Source organism: Caloenas nicobarica, chromosome 21 (genome assembly GCF_036013445.1).
Source record: "Caloenas nicobarica isolate bCalNic1 chromosome 21, bCalNic1.hap1, whole genome shotgun sequence".
Taxonomy (NCBI): Eukaryota; Metazoa; Chordata; class Aves; order Columbiformes; family Columbidae; genus Caloenas; species Caloenas nicobarica.
Genome location: NC_088265.1, coordinates 2,788,625 through 2,805,677, shown reverse-complemented (window position 1 = coordinate 2,805,677; position 17,053 = coordinate 2,788,625). Strand labels below are relative to the sequence as shown.

Genomic DNA, 17,053 nt, shown 5'->3' with positions numbered 1-17,053 from the left:
GACCCGGGGCAGCACAGGCACCAAAACCTTCATTTAACCCCTAATTTGGCTTCAGCCATCATCAGTGCCAGGCTCTGCCACAGGCCCACTCACCTCTCTCCAAAACTGACCCAAAATACGCCATCTGGCACACAGAAGTGTGATTCTAGGAAAGAAGTTCAACATTTGACAGGTAAACTGTAAAAAAACCAAGTTTATTTGAAAAAAAAAAAAAAAACAACCTCAGCCTCTTAAACAATTTCTGATCAACATTAACTAGAACTTGAGAGCCTTTAACGTGCTCCACGTACATTGGGATATTTTCCAGCACTAAAAAATAAAAAATAAATACATACAAACTCTTTCCTCCCCCTTACATGTCCTAGGATGTGAGTGGTTAGGCATCCACCGCCTTAAGATCTCAGTTGAACAGAAGTAAAAGAGGTTTCTCTAAGAGATAAAAGAGCAAAAGCAGAAGGCCTGCCTCAGGGATGCACCATTTCCACCTACCCCACCCGGCCCCCCGGCTCTGCCCAGCATCAGGCAACCCGAAACACCCATTTGGGTGGGACTGATCAGCGCAGGGATGTGCCAGTGGAAACCCACGCCGTTGGGAGACCGAGGGCAGCACCCCGACCCGGCACTGCCAGCCGAGCCCCCGTGTTGGCACCCATTCCGCATCACCCAGCGATGGGCTGAAAAAAGGCATGGCCAGGGCAGAGTCAGGGGGCCGGGGGACACCAGCCCTCCCTGCGGGGACTCAGCTGCAGAGGCAGGGCACACAGGGGCTGCAACAGCCCCGGAGCAGGAGATGCTGTCCAACCTGAATCACAGCCATCCTTCTCCAACCCAAATATCCCATGAGAGCACAACTAGAAAAGAGGAACTTTTAAAGAACTACAGTAGCTAAACTGTTTCAAAACATACCTAAAGACCACCTACAGAGCCAGGAGGCACCCAGCACAGGGGCAGAGGACAACCCTGCCCCTGGCCTCCCCTCCGCGGAGAGCCTGCGGTAAGAAGCGTGTGAAGCAGTATTCATCTGGGGCTGGCCCTGAAGCCCATCGTGCTTCAACAAATCCAGTATCCTGCTTTTTATGGCTTTTTAACAACAAAACTCCCCCAAAACACACGCACACACACCCACCCCCACCCCAAGCAGAATACAGAGCTAAAGCACGGTTTAGTTAAGGCTCGTTCAGATTCAGCAGATATGAAGACTGTAAGGCACATATTAGTACATTCATGTTACTGTTAAAAAGCCAGACTATAAAAAGCCCCCCCTGCCCCCCAACACACAACGATACTGTGTGTGCAGCCCTGTTACCTTTGTTGAACACAGATGGAAAGACAATTCAGAGCCCGGTTAAAAATGAACACCTGGTTTAAACACTTCTCACAGCTGCCCAGCGCTGGCAGAGCACTGCCCCAGCCCTGCACCAGGGCAACAGCGCTTCCCCGACACTCCGGGATGCAGACAGGTCCCTCACATGCGGCTCTCCTCCTCTTTGACACCATCCTCCGTGCTCTTCTGAGGCGCAGGGGCCACGTCGTTGTTTGCCTCTTTCTGCTTCGCAGCCTCGTCGACATTGGTCTCCTCCTCCTTCCCTTCCTTGTTTGATTTCTCTGCTGCCTGCTGCTCCTTTGCCACCAGGCGGTAGTTGATGCCCATCCCAATGAAGAGGTAGATCCCAGCGACGATGAGGACGACCCCGCAGGCCCAGTACGTGTACTTGTAGTCACCATACATGTCGTTGAGCTTCCCTGAGGGACAGAGAGGGACAGCTTAGCAAGATATCCCCCAGAACTGCTCCAGGTTGTGGAGCTGTTCCCAAGAGCAGCCCAAGCCCAGGAAGATGTGCCAGGAGAGGCTCAGGTTGGACACTAGGTAAAGGTTCTTCACCCAGAGGGTGCTGGAGCACTGGAACAGGCTCCCCAGGGAGGTGTCACAGCCCCAAGCCTGACAGTGTTCAAGAAGCCATTGGACAGCACTCTCAGACACATGGTGTGAATTTTGGGGTTGTCCTGTGCAGGGGCAGGAGTTGGACTCGATGATCCTTGTGGGTCCCTCCCAACTCAGGACATTATATGATAAGCCCATCAGCCTGAGCTTCAGGCCTTTATTCCTCCAGCCCCTGCTCCCCCACCCCGTGCCAGGGGCTCAGCCCCCACTTTCTCAGCCATCCCTCAGATCCTGGGGTGGCCTCAGGGCCACTGCTCACCCCCCTCGCCCCTGTCCCAGCGCTGGGGGCTGCCCATGGCTTGCAGGGGACTCAGCAAGGCTGGGCAGGACAGGCAGAGCACCCCGGGCACAGCACACCCACCTAGCAGGGGGGGTCCCAGGAGCACAGGGCAGCACTCCACGATGGTCACCAGGCCAACAGCGCTGGAGAACCGCTGTGCTCCCACCAGGTCCATCAGGGTCTCAAAGAGGACTGAGCTCAGCCAGCCGAAGGCAAAGCCGAAGAAGCCGGCGTAAATGCAGAAGCCAACATAGCTAGGGGACATGGGGAGCAAGACGTGGCACACCCCATTGTAAATCACAGCGATGGCAAAGAAATACTGGATTTTGGGTCTGATCCACTTGGTGTTTGCCATCAGTCCCATGGAAGGTCTGGCCACCATGTCTACAAAGGCCAGGATGGAGAGCAGGAAGGCTGCAGACTCACTAGCAATCTTCTTGCTCTTCGCATAATTGCTAAGGAAGACCAAGGGAGCGAACAGCCCAAAGAACATGATCATGTTGCCTGACAGATAGAGCAGGAAGCCCCTGTGTTTGAACAGGGACAGGTCCAAGAACTTGTTGACTGTCTGGAAAAGCGAGGTCTTCTCTTTCTTGGTCTTCCCAACAATGAGGTCTGCATTGGTGTCACCATCATCCTTTTTCACCACTTTCCCAGCTTCCTGCAGCACCTCCTTAGCAGCCTCTTTCTTCGCCTGATCCGGCTTGGGACCTATGGGCCGCATCAGGGATCCGGCAACGCAGCAGTTCAGCAAGAGACCGCCGAGGATGAGGAAGCTGCCACGCCAGCCAAACATGCCAAAGAAGAGCTGGTTCAGGGGTGCCAGGGTGGACAGGAACACGGGGCTGCCTGCCATCGCCAGCCCGTTAGCAAGGGGACGCCTCTTGAAGAAGTACTTGCCGATCATGGTTAAGGCTGGGTTCAAGTTAAATGCGAGTCCAAGGCCTGAAGGAGAGGAGAGAAGAGGGGCTCAGAGCTCAGCCACCCCCACAAGACAGCAGCAGCAGAAGGGCTGGTGGGAGGAGCAGGAGAGTGGGGTTTCAGCTCTTGGGGGAAATCACAGCTCCATTTTGGCTGCTTTAACTTCCCGATTGCACAAGCAGTGCTCGGCCCCTGCTGCCAACCTGGGAGGAGGCACCAGGGCAGCAGCAAAGCCACACACAGGAATTTTGGAGCCAGAAGAGGAGAACCACCCTGGCTTGTGACAAACCTTACATGGAGTGGCAGGGCACAACCCAAAGCCAGGCAGGAACAACGGATGCTCTCTATTCTCAGTACTAAACACTAGTCCCATGTACAGTCACTAGTACGGTCAGTCTCACTACATTATGTCACTAGGGCCACCTCTTACTAGAATATGTAGCAGGAATCGAGATTTATGCAAATTCATCAGACATTTCCTAATAATTACTGGGTTTAAGTTGCTCCTCTGGTAGCCTCAGGAGAGGACTGACTTACGTTGCAGCCCTGTTAGGGCAGAGCCATCACTTACCCCCTACGACCCCAACGCAGAAGTAGAGCTCCTCCACCGTGTTGCAGAAAGAGGCTGCAATCAATCCGGAGCCGGAGAGGCAGCCGCCAGCAATCATGATGGGCCGGCTGCCGTATTTGTTCACCAGGATGCTGCTGATGGGGCCTAGGAAGTCGAATGAGATATGCCCAGAGATGAGTTATCTTTGCACAGGAGAAGGCAGACGCACACAAGCACACAGGAGGTTTATTGCCATAGGCTTCCTGCTTTCACAGAGTGACACTTCACCCAGCAAGGGAATTGGGGTAAGGGGAAAGGACAGACAGTTCAGAGGCAGCTGGAGATAAGAGTGACATTTGGTTAGAGCACACACAGGAGCCACAGCCAGAGAAGTGAGTGTCTGGCCAGTGCCAGCACACTGTGGCTTCTGCCAAGCACCAGAGGCTGTTTATAGCTTCAGAAAGGAGCAACTCTGCACAAGCTGCCTTCTGTGAGCAAAACTGGGAGCTGCCAGGGCACCAGCCGCCCCCAGGGACAGGGGTTTGGGACACAGTGAAGCCACCTGCCCCACACAGTGCCCTGCTTTTTGGGGTCTGCCCTGCCCACAGCCACCCACCTGCCCACCACGGGCTGGGGTCTCAGCAGCAAAGCAAGTGTGGAGCAACTGCTCATCTCCAGCGAGAGGTTTCTAATGGAAACCAAAGCTGGGAATGGGCACGGGCAAAGCTCCCCAGGAGGAGGGGCACCGTGCCACCCCGGGGAGCGGGGATGCTTCTGTTTTCACTACTACCCCTACAGTAGGAAGAGCCCAATTGCTCTGCACACACACCTTTTAAGTGCTTCATTATCAGGAGCTTTAATCCAAAGCAAACAGTGATTAGATACTGTGAAGCATGCTCTACAGGTACTAAAATGTATTTAAATAAACTCAATGAACATCCATTGAATATTAACAGACCTAGTTTTGCCATTAACAGATAGCAAGGTTATCAACATGTTATTAACGGGTCCTCAGACCCTACTTGACCTTTTTGCCCCATTTAAACAAAGCCTGAAGAAGGTTACAGGAGCCCTGCTGATGCAGAGGCTGCCCCCAGCCCCGCAGCATCCCGCTCTGCACAGCCAGCTCTGTGCCTACATACGTGCCAGCAGCTCCAACCTGATGCCACCAGTAGTTGGGAAGGGGCCGTGTCCTTGGTCCCATGAGAGGTGGCAGCAGCACTCAGGGGCTGCCACATCACCCCAAGCCCTACCTGCTTCCCCTCGGAGCGCTCAGCACTTTGCAATATCGAACCTTGAACTCAGCAAACGTGATGCCCCTGGACAGAGTCTAAAGGCAGCGGCCGCCTTTCTTCCACGAAATCCAGCCTGGAGCGGCAGGATCCAAGGGCAGCTGGCAGGAATCCACCCAGCTGGGCAGCACTGTGTACTCTCCTGAAAATCCCTGCCCTCTCTTTTTTTTTTTAATTAAAATTTAAAAAAAGAAGGATTCACACCCACTCCTGTCTTAATAGACTCACATGAAGCATTTCTGACCAAATGCTAGCTGATCTGTTTTAACTATTTGTGTTGTGAAAAACATGTAAGTAATGGAACCAGAGTCCTCCCTAATGCTAATTTGGAGCCGAGAAAGGCGTTTGAGATGATAACATCCACATATCCTGATGGTGACTGCACAGAGGGGCTGCAGGACACACTGTTCCACCAGCCCAGCCCTGCCCAGGACAGGAGCTACCCCAGCTCTGCATGATACCATCAGCACAGAGCATTCTGCCAGAGTACGAGCTACTTTTTCTGCTTCCAAGCAATCGCACAGCTCCTACAGGAAGGTGCCCTCAAAGACAAGGATGCACACTGTGACCACTCCAGCACAATTTACACTGCAAAGTGTCTGCAGGAGCCCTGAAAGGAGTGAGCAGGGCAGCAGCACATTCCCATGCTCCAGCAGCCAGCGAGGCAGCTGGGCAGGTCTGGGGTAGCTTCAGCATCCCTGCCACCAGCTTACAGGCAAGCAATCCAAGACCAGTGAGCTACTGGGATTTAATAGTAACAGCTCAAGGGGAGCAGGAGTGGTCTCAGTGTGGAGGGAGGGGGACGGGGGACAACCCCAGGACTGGAGGAGGGGGGATCTCACCCCAGCTGCCAGGCAGCTCCAGGCAGTGCTGCCCCAGGGTGCCCTGAGGAACCAACTCTGAGCTATTAGCAGAGGAGGAATGGCCCAGATTGAGTCTCATTAAGGCAGTTACACGGTTTACAAGCTTGTTATAACACGGGAGCAGGGAAATGTGCTGGTCGCTTCACTAGCTGAGCGAGGACAAAGCAGAGCCTGTTCCCCCAAAGGAAAAGCCTCGTGCTTAACCGGGCGCTTACGTCAGCTCCTTTCGATGCACAAAAGCAACGAGGACACGGGCAGTTTGCCAGCTGGGGATGGTGGCGGTACAAGCTCCGATTTGCCTCTGAAGTGGACATAACGGCAGGCTCCCAATAAGAGTTCCTTTCAGCCGAGCGACCCAGTGCAAAGCTGCGTTTGCAGGCGGGTACAAGACACCAAGGTTTGGACACCGGTGAGGTAAGGGCTGGGGGGAGCGCATCGTCCCGCAGGAGCACTCCGTCTGCTCCTCACCAGTTAAAGACAGCATACAGCACACAGCCTGGGGATTAAAAGACTCCAAGAAGCAGTTTCTGAAGGATGGGGGAGGGGAGCTGCTTCAGTTTAAGTAGTTTTGCTTTATTCTGCTCGTGTCTCTGTACTTCCAGCACATCCTGCCATCCTCAAACTGCAGAAGCTGCCTACGGCGCTGCTCAGCACCAGGTTCCAGTGCATTCCAGAACACAGCTGAGCTGTTGGAGCTGGCCAGAAACCAGGGACACATCCCTAGATATGGGCATTGTTTGCTGAATTAAAAAACCAACAAAATTTAAAATCGGGATCTTATCTAAAAGCAAGAGACCCCATGAGCAGGGCTCCTACGCGTGGCACAGCAGCTCCCCGGCCTTCGGGTGGGTGCTGGAAGCAGACACGGCATCCACAGCACACTGTAACAAGGACAAGGGCAGAATTATACAAGTTGTAATTCCCCGGAAAGATTTTACTTACAGCTTTTCAGAGGAGGACAGATTAACCCGGTTTTTGCATTCTGGGCATTAAATAGAAGGTTTTGAGCAACCTCCTTCAAGCAAACTTGCTAAGGGAAGTTTTGCTCTCACATAAGGAGAGAATTCCAACTTTGAGCAAAGTTTTGGCTTTTGTCACTACAGTAAGTGCGAATCATCAGACCCAGCAGACCCAAGCACATGTGCTGCTGCCAGTCCACTTACCTCCTGCGTACATAACAGCCAGCATGATAGAGGAGATCCAGGAGACTTTGCTGCTGGACGCATTGAAGATGACCTCAATCTCTTTGAAGAACACGGTGATGGATTTGGGGAAGGCATAGGAAAACCCAATGGAGATGAAGGCTCCGATGACCACAGCCCATCCCCATCCTCCTTCGGGAGGCGTGTACCCCACAGGGCCTCCAATGGCCGGTGGCATCTTGAACCAAGTTGGCAATGACTCAGTCGGGGTTCAAAGATCTGCAAAGTACAAAGCATTGCCTCAGCTGAAAGCAGACAGCTGCATCCCCGCTCCCAGGTGTGCAATGGCATGGCTACGCCCCGCCCACAAGGCTGGCACAGCCCCAGTGCCCCAGACCAGCTCTGGGAGAGCTGATCCGAGAGGTGAGCACTCGGGGTTTGCCAGCACACTGGCCTCATAAGGCCATCCCAAAACACATGCTCAGATTGCGGCTAGCCTTTTAAGGGCCCTGTCCAGCAGGTATTTATAAGCAACAAACTTAAGACATGATATCGTGTCCTAAGCTGAAAAGGGCAAGCAACATCCTTGCCAGTAGCAGCCAGGGCACTGTGGTGAAGCAGACGGGGTACCAGCAGCATGGGGCTGGACCTGAGGAGCGCTGAGCAGGGCAGAGCCCCTGCAGCTTCTCTGGAGTGCAATCCCAGCACACCTCAAAATCTCAGAGAGCCTCAAGCCACTCGGAGAAGGAGCAGCACACCCAGGTTATTAAATGCAGACACACCAGGGGAAATAAGTCCACACACACAAGACAGGACGCCTCCATTTCTGCTAAGAAAGAGCAGGCAGGGCCACAGCATGCCTGCCAGCCTGGCCAGCCCTGAAGGTCACAGACTGTGGCTAAACTTAGCCTGAGCGGTGAGCAGGGAAGGCTCCACATGCTGCCGGGGAGGGAGGTGGGTCCAACCCAGCTATGGCCAACTCCTCCACCCCTACTGAAAAAGCTACTGAGGGTCTCACGAAGGCACCCAAGTATAAAAACAATTTCCCTTAAAAATCTCAAAACCAGAAGGGATTAGAACACAAAATAAATGGGGTAGTGTCACCCAGTGTGGAATCCCTTCAGAGGGGCAAATTTGGAGCAATCTGGAGACCGGCAGTGTCAGGCTGCTCAGACCTTCCCTCTGCTGCACCCTGGAGCTGTGGGTACTCGGAAAAATAAGGCTGCTTCAGGCAGCAGAGAGCAGCACAAGCCATCTCAGGGAGGAAACACAACCAGAGCAGCTACTTACAAACGTGGTTTACAATATGCAAAGCAACATGGTTTGTTACAGTCCCAGAACTCCCATTTGCCTCCACAGATTTCAGAAAACACTTTCTGATGCCCCATGGCCCCCCTGGCCTTGCAGCCAGAGAGCCCCAGCCCATGTTAAGCACAATCAGCCAAGGGAGGGACATGGGGCTCCTTTGCCAGAGCCCACTCCTCACTCTGCAGGTCTCTGGCTCTGCTGCTCAGGTTTCCACTTGAAGAAAAAGCCACCCTTGAGCAGGAGCTTTCTCCAGAGCTCCCCAGGTCACACCAGGCACAGCAACAACTTCAAAGCAGCGTGCTGGCTCAGAAAAGTGCAGCCTCCTATTTATAGCACACATCCATTCAGGCTCACAGCGATTACCATCTCGTCCATGGCTGCTGACATGCCAGCATGTACCTGGCATGTCCCTCCGTGCCCTCGGCAGGCCACACAGTACTGTGGGCACCCGCCTTGTTTCCTCCTGCTTCATTTCACATTGGTGCACATCCGAGGCCAGGATCCAGATGTCCCAGCTGAAGCGCAGCCGGTGGCTCTGAGTCGCAGGGAGCCCCCGCTCCCACCTGGCACCTGAGCAACAGGCCAAGTCACCTGATACGGCACTGGGTTTGCCAGGGCCACCCGACACCTGGACACACTCAGGTGATGCCTCAGACCCACACAGGGCAAGAGGAAGCAAAGCACGGGAGGCTGGTCTCTGTAAGCTGCTAAGACTGGTTTAGCCCAACCCAGACACCGATTTTGTTGCTGGCAGGGTATTTTCCTGCGTCCCAGCCAGTGTGACACATGACCATCACGAGCAGATCCGAGCCACCCTGCCACTCCAACAAAGGAATCATTTACAAGACGCTGCCCTGGGCACGTCCACAGCTGAACTCTGCCTGTGAGCCAGAGGTGCCGATTTCCTCTCTTGGACCCGGGGACCACAGCTGCGCTGAGCAGCCGGTTGGATGCTGGGCTGAGCCCACACTGGCAGGTCTGGCTCCCCAGCAGTCGGGGAAGAAGTTGTCAGGCTCGGCAGAGGCTCCCCAGGTACCTCTGGCCTCTCAGTGCAAGGAGCAGCCCACCTGCCCATCACACTCTTTCTGAAAAGCCGGTATGAACACCAGGTTTTGCTTAACATCACCTTGCCGCACACTGGAGTTTTCCAGCCACCTCTTGCTTTGAGTCATACTGAGCTTTCACAGCATTCAGTGATCATCTAACTACACTGATTTGTCTGAAATATTTTTAAAAGATGAGACTATCCAGTGCTGGCAATCAAAACTATCAGCAAGGAATACAATCTACTTGTTAGCACTAATTAAAACTACTGGCAGTAAAAGCTATCCAAAGCAAAAGCTAAGGGGTGTTGATGAGGCGTTGGGGATTTTTTTTCTTTTGCTCCTGAGACACACACATAGGTTTAATTCCTCCACCACTCCCAAGAAGCTTGATTGCACCAAAATTACTGCAGTGTGGTTCATCTATTTGTTCTTGCCCTGTGAGCAGCATTTCTCCTCCTGCTCAGGTGGCATCTCTCTACGAAATAAAAGACTTTTGGCGGGTTAGACATGACCTCTCTTGCATTGTTGAGGCACAGTGAAAAGCCTTGAACTGAACAACGTTTGAGACCATGAAGCAAGCTTCCCAAAGCCTGACGCCAGAGGGTTTACATGATGAGTTCTGCATGCCACAACATTTTTCCCTGACTCATTGAAAATCCTTATTAAGACAGACCAGTTTTAGAAAGCTCTGCCTTCAACCGCATTAAGGCTTCTTGCTGATTTCCTCCTTGCCCCTACACAGAAGTAGTTTCAAACAAGAAAGGGGGAAAAAAAAAAAGCGCACATGTAAGGCAGCAGCCAGTTCAACTGGAAAGCTTCCCTCCCCTTTGCAAAAAGGAAAAAAACCCACCCAGAACTTAGTTATGACATTTACAGCTCTGTTTTGGAAGAGCTGCAACGTGTAAGACGTGTTTGGAAATCAAACTCACAGCTGCCAGGCAGCCAGTTAGAGTTTGCCCTATTAGGAAATAAAATAACCATATTTGCAGTAATTAAGAGTGATGAGACCAAGTAATGACTGCAAGTATCACATCTGCTCCCCGTAAACGTCTTGACTAATCCACAGGAATGGGTAGCCTACAGCAACCCTCCTCTGCACAGTAATGGAGAGCAGGAATTGAGGCTTCTCAGGCAGTGAAGACTATCATCTCAAAACAGATCTTGTAGAAGACTAAAACCCTTTTCATCTCCTAGGTCCTACGCACAAGCACTGTCATCCCTTCTCCGGAGTGGCCTGGAAAAGGAAGACTTCAAGACTTTTAGTTACATAATGCGGCAAATTGCTGCGCTTTTAAAAGCCCCAGATTGGCGGGACTCCAGAGTGGAAAGACAGAGGCTCACATTTATAAGGCACTGCAAATGCCACAAAATATTTCTGGGGCAAACCCTTTATGAAAGTGTCCTCACACTGCTGCTTTTCGAGGTCAGAGGAAGAGGGACGTCCCCCATCCATGCAGGGTACTTCACACCTCTGCCTCCTCTCACACATCCCTCCAGCTCAAGGCTTTCCTACTCTGGGCATAAGTTTACCTGCTCGGTGAGCACCCATTCTAAAGCATTTTCCAAACCAGAGCATGAAACACAACAATCACACCGCAGCCTCCCAAACTCCCAGGTTCACAGCGATGAGCGCTTTCACTGCTCAACACACACTGGGACAGCACATGGCCATAAACACCCCCTGGGACATTTGTCCATATCAGGAGCCAGCAGACCCCAAGCAAGAGGTTGGACCAGATAATACCTGAGGTCCCTTCCAACCTGGTGTTCTATGATTGATTGATCCATCACTTCTGGTCCCTGAAACTAAACTGAGATATCGTACTTACTGCTGGGGAAATGGAGGCACTGGCTATCATGAGCTTTTTACAGCACATAATGCTTTACAGCTTCAAATCTGCCCTTTTTCTGGCCAGAAGCAAGAAGAAATAGAGATTGTTATGAGCTAATGAGACATCACCTTCACCAGTTTTAAGTGGGTTTATAGCATTAAGCACCAAGCTGTAATTCCAGCAAGCACACATAGCCAGGGTTTAACCTGGCGACACATGGCCTACGTGACACCCCCCGCACTCACAAGGGCTCTGCACCAAGACAATAGTCAATTGAGGTCCTGCTCAGCCACAGTATTCACTGGTGGGGTGAGGCGAGGTCAGCAGCACAGGCAGGGTTTGCTCAAGGCCGGCAGCTCACACGGGCAAGCTCAAGGTTTTTCCAGAAGCGGCCCGGCCCGCTCAGCACCTCTGCCTCCGGGGACAGCCAGCGCACCCTCGTACGTGCCCTGGTCTGCCAGCCTGGTGAGCTAACCCGGGCACGCAGACAGGCAGACGCCACGGGGCACGGCGGGCACAGCAGCCGCACTGGCAGAGCCAGCCACCCTCCTCCAGCTCCCGGCTCACCACACCGCCGATGCGAGCCCTGGCGTGCAGCGGCACGGAACAGCCTGCGAGCCCCGGGCAGGGACCAACGCCTTCCCAGGACATCCACCACCCACCTCTGCGGCACACAAAGCCCGAGGACGGCTCCCAGCACAGCAGCCGTGGTGCACGGGCTGTGAAAAGCTGTGAGCCGCCTTGAAGTGGGATGACTGGATGGTTTGTCAGGAACTTTGAAGGCAACAAGGAACCAAACGGAGAGACAGGCAGTGATTTTTGCTGACCAAACAGATACCAGACAAGCTCCCATCCTGAGCTGCTGTGTCCAGTTATTAGTACCAGTGATACTCAGCCTGTCTGAGCAAGGATCAAGCAGCTTACTGGTATGAGAAAGTGTGAAGTCATGCTTGAGCGAGCTATCAACAAGACCAAAACAGAAAGCCTGGCATATTTCTCTGGCCATGGCTCTCCCAGAGCCCTCTCACCCAAAACGCTGCGGGCAGACCCAGAGGGGTTTGCCAGCAGGTTACAAGAAGGTTACACAAAGCAGCTCTCATGGGCATCCCTTGAGCCCACAGCTTCAAGCCCAGGCGCAGCACCCAGAGCCCACTCTCTAACCAGCCCCACAAGATAACAGCTTCACCCCGGAGCTGCAGGGCTGCAGAGAGTTTCAGAGCCAGGTTTGAAGGGACTCACGCAAAACGCACAAGCTCAAAAAGTGCAGCCCTTACAGTACAAAGTACCATCCCTCCAGCTCAGAGGTACTGGGGATGCAGCAAAGGTACTGCTAGTGACACAGCCCCAGACTCTGCTTGTGCCCCCATCCCTATGGAAAGGGTTTCCCACAGCACTGGCTGTTTGCCCCCCCAGCCAGCTAAGCCCCCAATCTCGGGGGGGGGGACAGTGGACTCTCAGCTCCTGTGCAGGGTTTCACAATCCCATCCTGAGCACGAGCCGTGCTGTGCGAGGAAGCAGAGCTGATCCTCCCCGCACCAGCGGTGCTTGGGAACACTCCCAGGACACCCCGTGCCCGCCAGGAAATCCTCAGAATGAGAAAAATGTGGTACCAAATAGCATCGACATTCTTTCGTTAGACACCCGCACCACCAGCCAGGGACAGCCAGGACTCCAGGTTTCACAGCAGAGCAGGGTAGCAGGAGGCTGCAAAACCCCAGAAAGTCACAGGCGTTGCAGTAAAAAAAGTAACTGCTGGTCTCTTCCCTAAGAGCAAGGGCCTGAGCTGCCTTTGCTCCCAGCATCACCATATTATCACTTCATTAAATCCCCCAAACCAGGGCTGAGGCAGCACAGGAACGGAGATGGGAGACTCTCACCAACAACCCAGCAGCACTCAGGTAACTGCAGTTTCAGGAATTAACTACAGCCCGGCATGAATTTTCTTTGGCTGCAGTACAACTACACTGCAGCAGCTTTAAGGGCACATTTGAAAGTGAGTCATACAGACAGCACCGTTGAGAGGCTCCCACTTTCCCAAAGTCACTGTTACAGCCTGATTCCACAGAAGGAAATAGGAAAAGCCATAAAAGTACAACAATGAGTTTAGCGCTATAGTGCTTAATGAGATGCTGCTCACCCCCTTAGCCTACGTGCAGCTTTTCAACTCCTCATAAAGGATATATAATATAATAGCACGCAAGTCACTGGGTATTTTCCACCTGAGCTGCCAGATAAATCAGGCCAATTGTGTGAGATAGGAGCCAACAGAAAGCAACCATTTGCACATTTTTCAGGAACCACCTCCTGGAAGAGGAGGATGCTTCACTCCTTTCCACAGGACAGGGCACACTGTGACTTTGGGGCAGGGAGGTTTGCAATACACAGCAACACACTTGTTTGTAATTAAGAGATCCATCACTGCAGTAAGCAATCTCACAAAGCCACCCAACAGGAGTTCTGGGGGTTTCTCTATGTCTGGAGCCCGAGTCCACCTCCCAGCCCCAGCACACATCAGCGACTGTGTCCTGGCCCATTTCTCAACCCTTCTTCTTCTAGACACAGTCAAGAAAACCTCAGAGCAAAGACACCCAGGAGAATCAGCCAGCACTAAATTACCTCATTTAGCATGAAAATAGGATGCTTGTGCACCACAAAAAGGCTTAAGGCTCACTGAAGAGCACAAAGACAGTAGATTTCAGGTTTCTTGTGATGTAACTAAAAAACCACATTTTTTTCCCTCAGAAGAAATGCGAAGCCCAAGAACATCAGTAAGCCTTGCGCAAAGTGCCCGACCTCACAGGGCAGGGTGGGAGCCCAGCATAAGCACCATTTGCTGTCACAGGGATGGACACAAATCCCACCTCTCCCACTGCTGCTACAGGTCATCTATCCACCATTTCCTTGTGATCCTCCAGTTCATCCTCATCCCCTTTCCTCAGGTCAACTTCCAACCCCACAATCATTGCTCATCTTTTCATTACATGCTTGCACATCCCTTGCCCATGGGACCCTGGCCCAAGCCAGGATGAAGCACATCAGGTCTGTGTGTCCACTGGAGCCACTCACCCTCCACAGGAGCATGGCTGCCACCCGGCCCCGCTCGGCTCCCCGAGCATCTCCCCCTGGTGCTAACAAACACCTGCCACAAGCTCCGAGGCTTTGCACAGAGCAGTCCCTCAGACCCCAGCAAGCTCCCACTATGACCAGTCACAGGGGCTGGGAAGCACTTTGCGGGAGCCATCAGCTCCAGGAGCGCTTCATCAGCTCCTCACGGCCGAAAGTGAGAACGCACCAGCTGCCAGCGAGCTCCAACGGTCCCAGCTTCCCACTGCCGAACACCGCAAGACCTCATCGGCGGGGTGACCACCTGCCTACGCACCTGAGGGCAGGTGTGCACCTTGGTACACGCACACTGCTGTTGGGGACCTCGGTACGTGGAGCCTCCTCTCTGAGTGATGCAATGACGTGCGTTAAAAGGTGCCTCTCCTGGGGCTGGAGCACGGTCCTACGGGCTGCTCCAGAGCAGCAAACGCCGACCCCAGCAGCAGATCACGACACCTGGGAGGGCTTCAGCAACTCACCCACCCAAGTGACTTCAAGTGCCCGAGGCCCAAGCGCCTGCTGAAAGGAAACATCCAAAGGACAGTGCGAGGATCCGAGCGGGGAGCAGAATCTCGATGCCGTCCCCAGGCATCCGCTCCACATAAGCACTGCCCCACAGGGACGAGCCCCCTCACATCCCTGGTACCACGGATCCGCTTCCCACACAGCTCCCGGGGACCTGGGCAGGAGTGGCCTCCTCAGAGCTCCCCTGCTCTTATCGGTGCCAGAAACTCGGTTTAATCACCTCTTCCCCCTGCACCCCACCGCTATCGAGGGCCCGCAGGCCGCCGCGATGGACCCTAAAGCAGAGCAGCCGTGGCCCCAGCGGACAGAGCGGCCCGGTCCCCTCCAGGGACAGGACTCACCGGGCAGCGGCCACCGTGGAGGGACAAGGAGCCCAGCGGGGCCGGACACCCCACAGAGCCCCCTCGGCCCTGAAGCCACCCGCACCCACCAACGGTTCCCCGGCCGAGCGCGACCCTCAGGGCCCCGCGCCCCGTCAGACCCACCGAGGGAGGTCACCGGGACAAGGGCACGGGGCGATCCGCGCCGCGTCCGGCGGGACTCGGCTCCGGGACGCGGCGGCCGGGGCGGCGGAGCCGGGCGGGCCTGAGGGGCCGTCGTCTCCTCAGAGCGGCGGGTCCGCTCGGGGCAGGGCGCGCGCGCGACCCCAACGTACGCGCCCCTCACGCGCGCGGCCGCCTCGAGCGCTAACGGGACGCGCGCACCGCGCGGCCGGGGGCACCGGACACACCGCGAGCGGCGGCACCGGCACCAGCCCGGCCAGACCCGCCGCCCGCCCCGTCAGCGAGGAACCCCGCGGCCCACCGATGGCGCCGGCTGCGCCCACGCGCGACCAGCCGCAGGCGCCAAGCCTGTAACCCCATGTTTCCCGGGACCCTCCCCGTGTCGGGCCGGGAGCGGCGGCTCTGGGATGCGCGGAGCCGCCGGAGTCGCGCGGAGCTCCTGGAGCCGGTGGCCGCGGTCCTGGCTGGACCCCCCGCGCCCCCGTCCGTCCGTCCGTCCGTCCGTCCCGGTCGGTCGGTCCGTCCCGCCCGCCACGTGGGCCGCCGCGGCGCCCGGCCCTACCTGCGCGTGCCGCCGCCGGCCGAGTGCCGCCGCCCCCGCCCCCGCCGCTATAAGGGCGGAGGGACCGCGCCGGGGAGGGCGGAGAAGGGGGTTGGGCCGCCGCCGAGCACCGCCCCCCCCGCCGCGCCACGTGCGCGCCGGCCCGCGCCGCCACCCCGCTCCGTGGGCACCCCCCCCCATCCCACCCCATCCCACCCCGCTCCGTGGGCACCCCCCCATCCCACCCCATCCCACCCCGCTCCGTGGGCACCCCCCCATCCCACCCCATCCCACCCCGCTCCGTGGACACCCCCCCCATCCCACCCCATCCCACCCCGCTCCGTGGGCACCCCCCCATCCCACCCCGCTCCGCCGCCCCGGCCCCCGAGCCGTGCGCCCCGGCACGTACGGCCCCGCCGGGCCGCCCAGGGGGAAAACGCGGCGGCGAGCGGGAGCGCAGCCCGGCCCGGCGGCCACCGCTGCCCCCGGCCGCTCCGTCCCGCAAATCGCGGGTCCCGGTCCCCTCGGCGGCGGCGCGGAGCGGGGTTTGCGGCTCGTTCTGCGGGCGGAAGGCCGGGCCGGATGCGGCCGGGGCTCGGCACCGCACAGCATCATCTCGGGGACTTCTCCTAACTTGTCCCGCGAGAGTGAGTCCGCACGCGTGTCTCACCCGTGGGGGCCGTGGGGCAGGACGGGGGTGTCTCCCTGGCGTCCAGCCCTCAGCTGGGCCGGGGTCACCCCCTCACGCCCCCAGACCAAACGCACTCCCGCTCTTATGGGGTCCTCGTCCTGCCCGGGAGGACTCACTTGTGGTGGAGGATCAATATTAAAACCCATCAGCTCTTCTGTTGCCTGACTATGGTGTTCACATCTTCACCACCAAATTTCTGACTGTTGCTAGCCTGAGCTGGCAGCCTGCTTTTCCACCAAGGCGGTGACGTGCGCTGCCTGTGGGGGATGTTTCTGGTGTATCTGCGATTATTTCAGGCAGAGCAAGCCCCGAGCGGCCTCTGCTAGAGACGGCCACTGCTTGGTGCCCCAAGCAGCCAAGGGCTGGGGATGAGCTGGATGCCCTTGGCGTTCCCCTCACCATTTTTTTTTGGCTGGGCTCAGTGTGCCCAAAGCGTCAGCATGCGGAGGGGCCCGTGCTGGAAGCTTGTCCGCATCCCAAGCAGAGCTCGTCACCCTCTAGGTGCAAAACAGCCT

At 55.8% G+C, this 17,053-nt stretch overlaps 1 protein-coding gene across 2 annotated transcripts; it reads right to left on the bottom strand.

The window, feature by feature from the left end:
• Window positions 1-1,156: 1,156 nt before the first annotated feature.
• On the bottom strand, window positions 1,157-16,717 carry SLC16A1 (solute carrier family 16 member 1). Of its 2 annotated transcripts, none has more exons than XM_065649205.1 (5): window positions 16,655-16,717; window positions 7,012-7,269; window positions 3,715-3,858; window positions 2,304-3,167; window positions 1,157-1,743 (listed from the first exon to the last, which is right to left on the bottom strand). In XM_065649205.1, exons 2-5 carry the CDS (start codon window positions 7,226-7,228, stop codon window positions 1,466-1,468), a joined length of 1,503 nt encoding a protein of 500 aa, XP_065505277.1. In that variant the 5' UTR covers window positions 7,229-7,269; window positions 16,655-16,717; the 3' UTR covers window positions 1,157-1,465. The 2 variants fall into 2 exon arrangements, with proteins under 2 accessions (XP_065505277.1, XP_065505276.1); XM_065649204.1 differs by lacking the exon at window positions 16,655-16,717 and adding an exon at window positions 15,869-15,929.
• Between the last annotated feature and the right edge of the window lie 336 nt (window positions 16,718-17,053).

What these genes read in the sequence shown, in the direction of transcription:
- SLC16A1 (XM_065649205.1), bottom strand. Translation starts at nt 7,228, where the DNA reads ATGCCACCGGCCATTGGAGGCCCTGTGGGGTACACGCCTCCCGAAGGA. An exon ending in CTGCGTTGGGGTCGTAGGGG is followed by an intron (nt 3,168 to 3,714) that starts GTAAGTGATGGC and finishes CCTCTCCTTCAG; the next exon opens with GCCTTGGACTCGCATTTAAC. An exon ending in CCTGGGACCCCCCCTGCTAG is followed by an intron (nt 1,744 to 2,303) that starts GTGGGTGTGCTG and finishes TCTGTCCCTCAG; the next exon opens with GGAAGCTCAACGACATGTAT.